This window comes from Myotis lucifugus, unplaced genomic scaffold (genome assembly GCF_000147115.1).
Source record: "Myotis lucifugus unplaced genomic scaffold, Myoluc2.0 scaffold_27, whole genome shotgun sequence".
In the NCBI taxonomy this organism is placed as follows: Eukaryota; Metazoa; Chordata; class Mammalia; order Chiroptera; family Vespertilionidae; genus Myotis; species Myotis lucifugus.
The window spans coordinates 8,636,439-8,651,043 of record NW_005871075.1 but is presented as its reverse complement, the minus strand read 5'-3'; the positions used below and the strand labels follow the sequence as shown (position 1 = coordinate 8,651,043).

Here is a 14,605-nt window from a genome sequence, read left to right as displayed (position 1 = left end):
ACAGTCTAAATATGTCAAGTAATTCAGTTTAAAAAGTGTTGCCTCATAGCAAAGTGCATGGACGTAGTGACTGGTTTTCCCAGGTAATGGCTGCGATGATTCCCCATTGCCAGTGTAGCCCGGCCTCACGAGGTTCCGTTCACCACGGTTCTGTGTTTCATACAAGGAGGGCATCGTGGTGAATGCTTACCTGCCTGGCATGAGCTTTTTTCACCAAAGGATTTACGTCGCTCAGAAGTGACCCATCTGGTGACGTCCAGTTGTCAAGAGTTATTTTCATTCTGGTCTCTGAAAACTGAACTTGGTTATAAAATTAACATATATAGACTTTTAAAGGCCAGGACAGGGAGGAGTATGGAGGTGGGGGAAGGGGGTTTAGGGTGATAAAGGGAGAAGAGGAAAGAAAGAAAAAAGAAAAGCTCATAGAGAAAAGCAAATATCCAAGTTAGTTAAATGGGGAACCTGAGGTTTATAAAGTATTTTTTAAGTTGACTGGCATTGGGAAGAGCGTGTTAATGAGTGCGCATGCAGACGTGAGTGTGTTTAGGATCAGGAGGAGAAGCCTGAACCATCTGCTTTTTTGGTTAGCTAGAGTGATATATTATTAAAAACAAATACACCTAACTCCCAAAACTCATTAATTCAACGTTTAATGTTAGAATTATCATCTTATTGTTAAACTCAGGACAACCCTGTGAAGATGCACAAAGTAATCTTACGGTGAAGCTATACAACTATGAGTAATTAATGCACATAAAAAGCTCGCGGGGAATAATCCTGGGTGATTTCTCTATAGAACAGGTTGATCTACAACCTATTTTTATTTCTCAAGTTGTAGAGATTTCAATAGTTTCTAAGTCCCTCACATCTTCCAGATTAAAAACATGTAAGCCTATTTTTTAAACCTAGGGAATATAGAGCCTCAGAAATTAAAAGTTAAATTAATAGTTCTTAAAATTGCTATCCATGTTAAGTAATGCAATTTCATATTTCTAAGTTACACATGGTATTAGATGTATAGGTACAGTTGCACAAAGCATCCTTCCCTTTTATTCATGTTTGAGAGGGTGTTCCTACTACTCTATGAATGCTCTGAATGCTGCAGGGAAAAGAAGCACAATAAGTATTTTACTTTTTAAGATTTCTCAGTTGAGTTGTCCTGTCCTGACTACACTCACAACAGCATTAGTGTTTCATCTTACACTGTGTTGAAATCCTTTCAATACAAAGCCTCAATAGAAGCTACAGCTTATTCATAAGTACGAAGTCTTGTCTAGTCTCATTCATCTGCCTGAACATGCTTTATTTATCTCATCGTATTTGCAAACGAAGTGTTTTGATTTCAGTTCCGTAAAGAGGATACGATTTAGCCTACTCATGTTTGTTCCGCTGTCCATCCTGCACCATTAATACAATGCCTTTCCCTCCCATTTAATGGTGTTTGTATCACTGTCCCCATATCTGCTGCATTTGAACTCCATAACAAGAAAATGTGGTTTTTGTATTCGTAGTTTTGCTGATCGACTCAATATTTCTGCACCAGTCAGCACACTTAAATGCATGTGGTAGTCTGTACAATTGTTCAACATCAAAATACTTGTTTACTTTATGTCAAAGTGTCTATAAAATTGCTGGCATTGTTCTCCACCCCAGTCTGGTAGAATAAGCGAGATGGAAAATAAACGTGTAAATGAATCACGTGTGTCATTTCGGTTCTCTGCATGAAGCCTCTTCACGTGAAGCATGGCACACGTGCCCGCCACCCAACAATCACGGTTGCTTGACACCGCATTACTGGTTGTTGAGCAGGGAGCTTGTAGAGGAAACGTAGGATTAAACTTCGACGTCTGGAAAAACTGAAAACTGGATTCATTGCCATTCAAAGTACTCTGCTTTTCAAATGAACCTTTTAGCCAGTTTGCAGATGTATGTCACTTGGTGTATTTTTTTTTTAAGTTCAAAAAGGAGCCTGCCAATTGAGTCTGGCTCTCCAAGGCAGGAGGTAAGCAATTAATGAGGAGAGAAGCTTATTTATTTAGCAAACTCTTACTTAGCACTTACCATGTGCCAAGTCCTACACCTATATTTGCTCATTTAGTCTTCATAAGACCAGTATTATCATCACCCCCATTCTACAGAAGAGGAAATCAAGGCACAGAGAAGTTAAGTAGCGTGCCCAAGGTCACACAGCTAGTAACGCCAGGATTTGAACCTAGGCAACCTGGCTACAAAGTTTGGACACCTAACCATTTAGGTCAATGCTGTCTCGTGCTTTGCTGTGCTGCCTTTCCATCAAAGAAATGTTTTTCTCTTTTTGGTTGGTATTATTAATTAAAGTGCTGGGGATGTGCATTACAGTTTTTATCTTAAAGACTTTGCTTAATCGTTCAAAAGTTTCAAGGATGATATCTTTGGAGAAATTGCAACTCTCATCAGCATGCCCCTTCCCCTCAGGCCGAGGACACTTGCCTGAGTTACACTGATAAGAGATGGCTATAAATATTAAGTAAAATATCAGTGTATTTCAGCCCAATACAACTATGATTACAGAGTGCCTGGTCTCTCTATACCCAACTCCTGCACTGATGGGGGGTGGGGAATGTGACAGGGACAATGGGCTGACCTTGGCCTGGGTGACACTCCCCTCCATTCCCTAATTTCTGCCTTCTTAGCTCAGAGAGCACCAGGCATCTTCCCAAAGCAAGAGGGCCCCATCCCCACTTAAAAGAGGAAGAAGCACATAAAAGATGCATTTTTATGGACATAAGCAACCTGCTCACTATCCATTCAGTCACAGGAGCCCTTCTGCTCAAGGCTAATGCTCAAGGTCGAAAGCCATAGATAGATGGAGGATCGCCTCAAGCCTGCTGCACCCATGCCCTCCAGACGAACTGCAGCACCCAGGAGCAGCCATTCCTGGGTCCACAGGATTCTCCCATCATCCCGGAGGGTCGGAGGGTTGGCAGCCCCTGGGGTAAGCGTGATCTAGCCACAAAAGGGAACGTACATCTCCCACACAAGCTTCTCCCGTCCATCCACCACACTCCGTTTCCCAAACCCTCCTTTTCTATCATTTGGAGAAGTCGCCCATTCCTAGAACTCCATCTAATCCAAGAGAAATGGAATAAAAGCAGCCTTCATCTCCTTCCTCTTGTTGACCAGGTTAAATATATTTTTATTGATTTCAGAGAAGAAGGGAGAGGGAGAGAGAGAGAGAAACATCAATGATGAGAGAGAATCATTGATTGGCTGCCTCCTGCATGCACCACACTGGGGATCGAGCTTGCAACCTGGACGTGTGCCTGCCAGACCGGGAATGGAACTGTGACCTCTTGGTTCATGGGTTAACGCTCAACCACTGAGCCACACTGGCCGGGTGACGTGGTTGAATTCAAAATTCTCACCCCTTTGGTATGGTCCCCTCTATCTCCTCCAGCCCACCCTACTCACCCTCCACCCTTAGATCCTACAGTGCACAGTTGGGGCCACAAGAAAGATGGAGATGGGAGGGGCTCATAGCATGGCATCTTCTCTTAACTAAAAAATATTGTTCTCCTCCCTTCCCCCTTTTCCCATATCCAACCACATGTCAACAGAGGGGTTGACAGTGTGACTCGGGCCGCTACAGAACAGCAGAGACAGTTCTGGAGCCAAAACTGAGCACATCCTAACCCAGCCCGAGTTTTCATTTCTCAACCCTCATGACTCCTCTGACAACCTTCTTAGAGCTAAAGATGATCAAGTCCCTGTGGCAAGAACTTTCGAGCTCAATTTGCAAAGTGGTCCTGATGGGGCAAAGTTTTGTACAGAAGGCTTTGCTTCCACTGGCTGGGACACCTCGACCCTCCCATGACTTTGAGCTCTATCATTGCTCACATACATCCAAAGCCAGCGTGATGCAGGAAATATCAGCATCCGGCATGAAATATCAGAACCATCACAGTGCTCAAGGTTACAACCAGACACTGGGTTTAATTCTGGCCTCTGTAAGTCACAAACAGCCTGGATGAACTTCAAACATCTTCAGAAAACGAGTCACAGTGACCTCTCTGGCCAAATAAAAGACAGTGGGACAGATGCAAAAGAGAGGGCTGGCCTGAGAAACAGCAATATGTTCACGGACAAATTTTTAAAAATGATAATGCCATATTGGAAGACAGGAATAGCATTCCTACGATAACATCAATATTTTACTGAGTGATTTTTATAAGAGTCAACAGTCAAACTTAAGTATTTGATACATATTTTATCTGTGCTGGGCACTGTGCTAAGTACGAGGGACCCAAGACTAATAAGATGGGGGTCTCTACCCCCAAAGAGCTTGCAGTTACCACCACTGGGATAGTAAACAGCTAGCACAAATGTGACTGCTCCTCCTGTGACTGCTCCTCCCATGCCCGTCCTCACCCATGGCAACCGTCAACCATTCATCCCTCCACTGAGCACAGATGCAGCCTCAGAACACACCACCCCAATCGACCGCCACCAGGCAGTGAGCGCTGCGAACCCCCAGATTACTGGCTGTTCCTTTATCACCGGGCAGACAAAGACCATGATGTCTGTCTGAGGATGTCTGTCGGGTGCGGTGTAATCATGACAATAATGACCGTGGCAGCTATCGGATTGGAGAGCCTGTTTTGTGCCAGACCCTGTTCTAGGACTGGATTCCCACCGGCTCTTTCAATCCTGTCCTCTGAAGTGGTTCGTTAACAGAAATTTCACGTGGTCATCACTGAAGACTCATTGAAAGCAAATGGGAAAAACTCCAGGCTGAGGAAATGAGGTGTCCTTCAGACAAATTTTGCAGAAGTGATGGATGCCTCACATTAGCGATAACGAGAGAGCTGGGGAGAGGCATCCTTCCAGGAAGTCTTCAGAATCGGCAGAGTCACGCCCCGAGGTAACGAGAGCGCAAACCTGCCCGAATGAAGGACACACCAGATGACCTCCCGGTGACCTTTTCATTTCCGAGGTCCTATCGTTTGCAGAGCTCCAGAATCAAATGTATTCTTTTGCTAAACTCTGTGGTGAATTGTGTTCATTAAACTTTGTCTCCAAATCCACTTAGCGCCGATGACAAATTAACAGCAGGCCAATTTGTAAAAACACATTTTTAAGCTTCTATTAATCACATAGCTACGTTTTGTACTGAAACACAAATATTGTTTAGAGAATTACTCTCAGAAATACCTGAAAGCAAGAGTTAGACATGAGGCAAAGGTAAAGTCCTGGAAACTCATGCAAACAAATCACTGTAACTTGTGTGAATAAATTAATTTGTGCCGAAATGCTTGATTTAGGATGGAAGTAATTTCATGAACATTGATTTACTGCAGAAATGAACTGATTCTGAAATACCAGTGATTTTACAAAAGAAAAACAATGAGCCTGGCTGCAGTGGCTCCGTGACTGAGCGTCAACCTAAGAACCAGGAGGTCAGGGTTCCATTCCTGGTCGGGGCACATGCTCGGGTTGTGTGTTTGATCCCCAGTGTGGGGCGTGCAGGAGGCACCCAGTCAATGATTGTCTCTCATCGCTGATATTTCTCTCTCTCTGTCTTCCTTCCTCTCTGAAATCAATTTAAAAAAAATTTTTTTTAAATGACTAACATGACATTTTTTCTATTTTAAAAATTCAATTTTTTTCTAACTATAATTCAGGAAAATATCATTTCTGTTACACCCCATTTTAGCAAGAAATTGCCTTGTAATGCTTACTATCAAGTTGTTTCCTGAAGAAGCTAGAGGTTTAAATAGGAAAATCCCATTCTATCTCTCATCTTTAAGTAATGGCATCCCAATATCAACAGGCTCACTTACTTAATTTATAAAGAGTTCTTCCAAATCAGTAAGAAAAAGAACAACCCAAGAGAAAAATGGAAAAAGGCCTTGAAAAAGTGGTTAGCAACAACAACAAGAATTCCCAAAGCCTGGAAAGTACTTACCCTCATTTAAAAGAATGCAAATTAAGACAAAAATTAAATATCATTGTTTTCTCCTATCGCGAGCAAAGATTTGTTTTAAACAACAATACAGACAGAGTATTTACGCATTGTATAGGAAACTGGCATTCTCCTACATGTGGAAGTGCACATTGATATAACTTTTTTGGAGGAAGTGCCCGCAGCCATCAGCTGCCTCCTGCACACCTCCTACTGGGGATGTGCCCGCAGCCAAGGTACATGCCCTTGACTGGAATCGAACCTGGGACCTTTCAGTCCACAGGCCGTTGCTCAATCCACTGAGCCAAACCGGTTAGGGCAGTTTTAAGCAATAATACAGACAGAGTATTTACGCATTGTATAGGAAACTGGCATTCTCCTACATGTGGAAGTGCACATGGATATAACTTTTTTGGAGGAAAATTTTTCAATGTAATGCACCTTTTAGGGATTTATCTTAAAGAAATGTTCCCATATGAGCCAAAGGATATGTGTACAAGGCTGTTCACCACAGCCTAGTGTGGACGATAAAGGGGTTTCAGGGAAAGTGACCTCGTAGGAGACCTGATATAAATTCCTACCTGAGCAGGTCACGGTGGGGAGTCATACCCCAGGTGGATACGTTCCTTTTTTTAAAATGTTTTTATTGACTTTAGAGAGAGAGGAAGGGAGAAGGAGAGACAGAAACATTGATGTGAGAAACACTGATCAGCTGCCTCCTGCACGCCCCCTACTGGGGATCGAGCCGCAACTCAGGCATGCCCTGACTGGGATGGAACCAGTGACCTTTCTGTGCATGGGACAATGCTCAACCAACTGAGCCACACCAGCCAGGGCATAACTTCTTTAATGAAAGGTTTCTAAGCAAGCCCGGGCCATTGTTCCTAGGCATCTAGGCTAACACACCTTTGAAATGCCAGAAGTAATACCCCTCAAAGTCATAACCACCCTATGAGGGCACGTAATCTTTTTAACTGTCCTGTGATCCAGTCCCTGCCTTGCTGTCCCCCACCTCCGTGTAACCTTCCTGACCTTCCCTCCCTGATCCCAAATGCATAAAAGAAGCTGCAGAACTGCACTTCTCGGACGGAGCATCGGAGATCCTGCTTCCCGGCCATTGTCGTCAGTTTTGGCTCAAATAAACTTTATGAAAATTCCCTGCAGGTTTGGACATTTCTTACATTGACATAACTGAACAAAGTAAATGGTATCTGTAGCTGCCCCTGGGAAAGAGGAAGGGGCTGAGGGCTGGATTGGGGAGGAGAAGATTTTTGCTGTACATTTTTTGCACCGTTTGGATTTTTTCTGCACAGTGGGAGAGGCCGCAGCTGGGGCGCAGGGTGTGAAGGGGTAATCTAATCCGAGAAACGCACAGAACGGAGGTGGGAGGGCAGCATCTGGGCTCATCCTCACTTCCTTTTCTTAATGTGATCACAGTCCCCCTTGCTACTTATGGCTGTTCAGGCATGGAGAACAAGGCTCAGGGGAAATATTCACAAAATAAGAAGGGAAATGAGCAGGGGAGTTAAGGGGGCCGATTCGTGCCATGCTGACCCTGACTGGCTAGCTGTGCAGAATCCTGGCCACTTTCTCCTCCCTGCTGGCTGCCTGCTGAGAGCTTTCTGCTCCAGATGAGCCTCTACAGGCACCTCCTGTTCGCATTGGGGGGCCTTGGAATTTCTCTTAAGCTGATTTGAAGAGACCCTGGGAAGTGCCCAGACATCGAGGCCTGGAAACACATTTTATAAACAGCCTAAACATTCCTTGTGGAAATGGAAAACTTGGCTCTGACTGAACAAGCCATCAGCCATTATTCTCCAAAGAGCCATTTCCTCTCTGTGAGCACCGCAGCCCATTTTGGAGACTTGGTGAATGTGGCCGTGTTATAAATGAGCCGCCATCAGAAGGGCCACACAGCCATCGGAGACGGAAGCAGCAGACCAGGAAATGAGGGTGTCTGGCAAAGAGGACAGTTCATTTCGCTCCGAGAAATTGTCTTCACTGTCTTTGAGGCTGCAATATTTTTAAATGGGCCGAGCAATTTCCAAACCCAAAGTGTGATTAGTAGCTTAATCATCAACAACGATTGGGCTGATTTAACATTTGTCATTTTATTTTTTAAAACAAAGATATTTTTATTGCCCTAACCAGTTTGGCTCAGTGGATAGAGCATCGGCCTGCAGACTAAAAGGTCCCAGGTTTGATTCCGGCCAAGGGCATGTACCTTGGTTGCGAGCACATCCCCAGTAGGAGGTGTGCAGGAGGCAGCTGATCGATGTTTCTCTCTCATCGATGCTTCTAACTCTCTATCCCTCTCCCTTCTTCTCTGTAAAATACCAATAAAATATATTTTTTAAAAGATATTTTTATTGATTTCAGAGAGGAAGGGAGAGGTAGAGAGAGAAAGAAACATCAGTGATGAGAGAATCATTGATCAGCTCCTCCTGCACGCCCCACACTGGGGACCAAGCCCACAATCCGGGCATGTGCCCTCATGGGGAATCAAACTGTGACCTCCTGGTTCATAGGTTGATGCTCAACCACTGAGCCACACTGGCTGAGCTCAGCTGCCAATTTTGCAAAATATGAAAGCAATATAGGATTATAATCATAGAAAATGATCAGCAGCAATTCTCTAGTTGTATTAAATGTGGGTGGCAGTGGGGTTGTTTTTTTTTTATCTTTTTTGAGTCAGATGTATCTTTTAGATGCTGATGAAAATGTAGGTGGAGCGTTAGAAGGGGCAAACCCAATCCTTTCTCTCTTTCCCTACCAGACACCTACCAAAGAGCACCATACTCATCAGCTCTCAATGAACCTTAATAAACTTTGAACATGCAAATTTAAATGTTAAGCCTAATTAAACAGATACCACCACCACTTTTCATTTTGTGCGTTAATGGGGACACGTACAAGCAATGAGTCTCATGAGCGGAAAAACAGAATTAGCATGTATGGTTTCTAATTAAGTTTTGGCTTCCAAATAGGATGTTTTTACTTTTCACTCAAAGTAGTGAACTTTTAAACTAGAGAAGGAAATAATAAAATTCCCAAATCATTAAAAGGAAATTAATGGGAGTGGCGCCATTTTGCCTTTCACAGCTTCTGACTATATATATATATATATATATATATATATATATATATACTTATAATTGATTTCAGAAAGGAAGGGAGAGGAAGAGAGAGATAGAAACATCAATGATGAGAGAGAATCATTGATCAGCTGCCTCCTGCACACGCCACACTGGGGATCAAGCCCACAACCAGGCCTGTGCCCTGAATGGGAACCAAACCGGGAATCAAACCATGACCTCCTGGTTCATAGGTCAATGCTCAACCACTGAGCCACTGCAGCCAGCACTTCTGATTCTTCCCAGTCTATCTAGAGTTCCGTGAGCCACAGGAAACGCAAATCCACCTGTGAGACAAGAATAAATAACGAATGGGAATGTGCTTTGAAAAAGGAAATATGTCTCTCAAATATCAGTTGTTTATTATTGTTGTTGTTGCTGTTGTCATAATAATACCAGGCCCTTGGGATTGAAAAGAGAGTCTTCATGGACCACGGAATATTAAATGCATAAAGTTAAAAGCATTTATCATCTTCAGTTCTACCAGGGTCGGGAATATCAGAGGTCAAAGTCTTTAAAAATTGAAGCAAAAAATGTTTCCATGTGGAATGGATGGTTTATAAAATAAAAGGCAAAAGGCACTTGGAGCAGTCGAGTTGCACCTGGCGCTTATATAGCACACCAGACAAAAATAAACCTTTCTTTTTCTGCAAATCGCCTGCAACTGCTTAGTTACTACCAAGGGAAGATGTCTCCTATTTTGGTGGCCCTACAGCTTTCTCTCCCTAATTAGAGCCTCCATATTGTCTGGCCATCTGCTCTGGGTTCTACCCAGGTGGTGAGGGAAGAGGTAGTTTATGATCTCATCCTTTTAGTGGGAGGATAAATTCCACATTAGTCTCATCACAGCAAAATGTCTTTTGGGAAGACACGTGGACCCCTCATGGTGCTTCCTGTGTCACAGCTAAACACTTCCACTGGCCGCAGAGGTTGTGGGGTTTTCTGTTTGACCATCTCATGGCCAGCTAGCATGAAATCATCATATGCAGAACAGATTCTACCTCCTCTCTCAACCACTGTCCATGTGTTGTCTCCTATTGATTTGCTGCTTCATAGAAACTTGAATTTCCCCCTATATAGCTGCCTTCTCTTATGTGGACTCATTTTGGCTATTAGGTACAACCTATTTGCATAGCCATAGCCCAGACTAACCCTTTGACCCGGCTTCTCATTTTCCACATTCAGTCCAGCACTCTGGTGCACTGTTCACAGAGATCGCCCGCAACAGTGCTCATCCCTGCACACACATGTTTCTCCTCCTATGAAGAGGTGAAGTCTACTTGTCCATCGTTGAATCTGGAACGGCCTTATGGCTTGCTTTGACATTGTGCTGTTCTGGGCCTGTGCCGTCTAAGTCCTGTGAGTGTTGGCTTTTGCTCTTTTGGAGCCTACCTGCATGGAGAGAAGTCCAACGTATCCCACACCAGAGAGAGACTGTGAAGACAGGCCTTGGAGGAGACGCCACATGGAAAAAGAGGCCACATGAAGAAAACTAACGACCCAGATATGTCTGTAAGTCAGCTGACACCAAGAGAAAAGAGAGGCCCAGACAGCCCACCAGACTCCAGTCTTTTGAGCCATCCCTCAGGAGGTACCAGATATGTGACGGAGGCTCTGTTGGGTCCTCCAGGCCAGGCTGGCTGCTTGTGTCTGCACCACGTAGAGCAGAGAAAAGCTACCCCATCAAGATGTGCCTGAGTTCCTGGCCTACAGATTTGTGAGTAATAAAGTGGTTATTGTTATAAGCCGCTAAGTTTGGGGCTGATACAGAAATACTGTGATGATGCTATAATAATGGCCCTGAAAACATCATGCTGTCCTGTGTCTATATGACCTCTTGCAATGTGATATAGCCCTCTTCCTGTTTATGTTCCATGTGGTGGAAAGAGAGAGAGAGGAAGCAAGCTCTGTCCTTTTAAGTTCAAATTGCAGATTCATGAGATAAACAAGTGATTTATTGTTTAATTCACTAAATTTGGAGATGGTTTGTTACACAGCAATAGAAAAACATCATCTTACCAACATTCCAGTTGCCATCATTATTTTATTTAGTATATTAATGCCGGTGAAAGTTTCTTGGTAAAATTTTTGATATGTTGTAGCATAAAATTTCTGAGTAGAAATAAAAGCCAGTATCTAAATTTCTTCCAATAATGTGCCCCTGGAGCAATTTTCTACTGAAAAAAAAATCCCTAGTAACCATTATAGCTATATAATGTATGTATTGATTCTTTTTGTTTTTATTGACGAGAGAGAGAGAGAGAGAGAGAGAGAGAGAGAGAGGAGAGAGAGAGAGAGAGAAACAATGATTTGTTGTTACCCTTATTTATGCATTTATTGGTTGATTCTTGTATGTGTTCTGACCGAGTATTGAACCCACAACCTTGGTGTATTGGGACAACTCTCTAACCAACTGAACTACCCAGCCAGGGCTATGTATTGATTCTTTAAAAATAAAATTCTTACTCTGCTGAATACATTCAAACTTACATTTATTTCAGAAGTCTTGTAAAAGGCCAATAATTGTGCTTTTTTATGTTCTGGCTAAACAATCTTAGAATTCCAGTTTTTATGTACTGTTATTGCTACTGGCTTAACAAAGCGGAGTCCCCAGACAAGCAGCCTTGGCATCACCTGGGAACTTGTTAGATTTGTCAGTTAAAGGACCCCATTCCAGCCCCACAGAACTGACGCGGGGTGAAGCCAGGCAACTTGTGTTTACTGCAGAAGTTCTTCAAGTCAGATTCACCAGTAGCTTTGTAGGTGGCCACTAATTAAAGGAAGGGTCTCCTGGAAGGACCCATTGCCACCCAAAGATCTCTCTCTCTCTCTCTCTCTCTCTCTCTCTCTCTCTCTCTTTCCTTTTTACCAGATAATAAAGCATTTGAGAATAAACTACAGAAATGTTTTATTAAGCACATAATACAAAGGTGCTAATCTCTACAACTCATGATATTGGATGGATGGATGGATGGATGACAGGTAATAGGTAGGTAAGTAGGTGATTAGATAGACAGATAGATAGATAGATAGATCCTCTCTGGCAGGAAAATTAATCCAACTAAGATTTTAAAGCGTCTTCATTTTCCAGGTAAAATTTATAACGGATAATCTGATAATAGAGTCCAATTTCTGCCTGAAAAGGACTGACTTTCTCTTTTCCCTCACACTTTCTGCTCCAGTCAAGTGTCCTCATTTATCTCTACCTACTAGCCTCAGATCAACCTTGAGAGGAAACAGTACATACATGTTATTGTTAGGATATCTGGCGCCCATTCCACCTTGTTTTTAGCTCTTTTGCATGTTGGACTTGTGAGTTGAGTTAGTAAAAACCGTTTTCATAGATTTTTTTTTTTTAAAGACTGGAAGTCTTTGCATGGGGGAAGTATGCTATGTATTCTACTGTTTAACTAAATATTTCATTTCTTAGTGACCTCTCCTGGGAAGAATAAGTATATCACAAGGGCTGACAAAATAAGCCATTTTACACTAGTGAAGGCATTGGTTAATTTGGAAAGGCAATGCTGGTCAAATCTGTTATGTAGAGTTGTTACAGCCTAAATGTACTCTCTATATTTTTATTTTAAAAATATATTTTATGAAATATTTCAAACTTATGAAGTAGAGGGAACAATAGAATAAATATATACCTGCCACCCAACCTTACAAAACTTAACATTTGCCACCTCTAACCTCAGATCTTTTTCACTAAGACATATATATTTGAAAACAGTTCCCCCGCCCCTCCAAAGGGGGCACTATTGGTGTTCATCTTTCTCATGAATATCTTCATAGCTCTCCTTCATATGAATAAAAGGTACTGTGCTGCAAGTTTTAAATTTTGACATACGTGGAATTACAAACATACACATATCTATCTACTTTCCTGAACTTTATACTTTTTCTAAAATTTTACACTTTTCTGCTGTTTGCATTGGCCTATTACACGGGTGCAACCATCACCCACATAGAGAAACACAATATCACCTGATCCCACCATCACCAAACTGTAAGTTTCAAAGTTCAACATAAGCTGCATTCTATAGTCTATTTCAGACGCGGATTGAAATTCATTTCCATCATAATATACTCTTCGAGAGCAGCGATGATTTTCGACGCGTAGTCCCTGTTAGGTTGGCTCAGGAGGCGGCGCAAGAAATATCGAGAGTCCAGTGAATCAGAAAATAAGGAAAGGAAAAGGTTTATTTCTATGTCCCCGGGAGACCCACGTACCCCCAAAGACAGGGCATGTGGATTCACACCAACAGGAGGGGGGCGCTTTTTTTATACTGCGGTTGGGTGAGGGGTGGGGACATGAGCTGAGGTATTCAGTTGAGGAAGTTTCAGCTGCAGGGGGTCAGCCAGGTATTCAGGAATGAGTCAGTATCTGTGTGGGGGTCGTTGTGGATTCAGGGAGAAGCCTGTATCTGTGTCTGGCATGCTGATCTGTTAGACATGCCAGGGGGAGTCCATTATCTCCTTACATGTCTGCATGTATCCGATCCTGGGCTCTCTCCGACCTAACAGTCCCCAGACAGGCCGCCTCGGCATCACCTGGGTACTTGTTAGATTTGTCCCTTAAAGGACCCCATTCCTGTCTCACAGAACTTAGGCGGGGTGGAGCCAGGCAACGTGTGTTTGACAAGCCCCAGCTGATGCTGGTGCACATTAAGGTTGGAGAATCGAGACTGTAAGCCGGTTGTAACAGTTTGGCTGCGTGATCACGTAGTAATTGTGTTAGTGAATACCAGGTGTTACGCTTGAATAATGGAGTCGAGTTCTAACCACCTATATCTTTTTACGCTTGAATAATGGAGTCGAGTCCTAACCACCTATTTCTATCTTTTTTAAGTCTCTCTCTCCCCTCCCACTCTGGAGTCAGCCGGTTTACCAACAAAGCCCTGCGCTGCAGTGACGGAGAATTAAACATCCCGAGGCGAGAGGTCTGCGCCAATCAGAAATCAGGCTCGAGCCGCTCGCCCATTCCGGCGGTGTGATTGGTGGATTCCCGGCGGAAAAGCCCGTCCATGGCTCCGCCCCCTGCCGCCAGCGACAACCAATCGTCGCCCGACGCTCGAAGGAGCAAAACCGCGCCAGCGATTGAACATGGCGGGCCACGGCGCTGGAGGGTCCCGCGATTCCCGGGGGCGTGCAGACGGGGCGGATGCGGGACCCTCGGAGGCGGGGTTGTGGGAAACGGCGAGAGACTATGAGGAGCAGGTGGAGAGCCAGGAGCTGCTCGAGGACCAGGCGGAGGTGGGGCCCCCCGCCAAAGAGAAGGACGCGGGCCTGGTGGCGGAGGCCGAGGCCGTAGCTGCTGGCTGGATGCTGGACTTCCTCTGCCTCTCTCTGTGCCGGGCCTTCCGCGACGGCCGCTCCGAGGACTTCCACCGGGCCCGGGACAGCGCCGAGGGTGAGTGTCGGGCGCGGCCAGCGGCGGCGGCCGAGGCCTGGTCTGCAGCGCCGTCCCAGGTCCCCCTGGCGGGCGGCCGGGCGAGGGCGGGGGAGCGGAGGGACCCAGGCTCTGAGC

At 44.2% G+C, this 14,605-nt stretch overlaps 1 protein-coding gene across 10 annotated transcripts in view; it reads left to right on the top strand.

Annotated features, from left to right (window-relative positions):
• Positions 1-14,171: 14,171 nt before the first annotated feature.
• TERF1 (telomeric repeat binding factor 1) overlaps positions 14,172-14,605 on the top strand; it is a 36,675-nt gene continuing 36,241 nt past the window's right edge. For all 10 annotated transcript variants that reach the window (XR_002828628.1, XR_002828629.1, XR_002828630.1 and 7 more), the window contains exon 1: positions 14,172-14,488. Coding sequence is in view for 6 of the 10 variants with exons in the window: in XM_023751980.1 (XP_023607748.1) it covers positions 14,182-14,488 (307 nt within the window). In the remaining 4 variants the exon portion in view is untranslated. The remainder of the gene's footprint in view (positions 14,489-14,605) is intronic.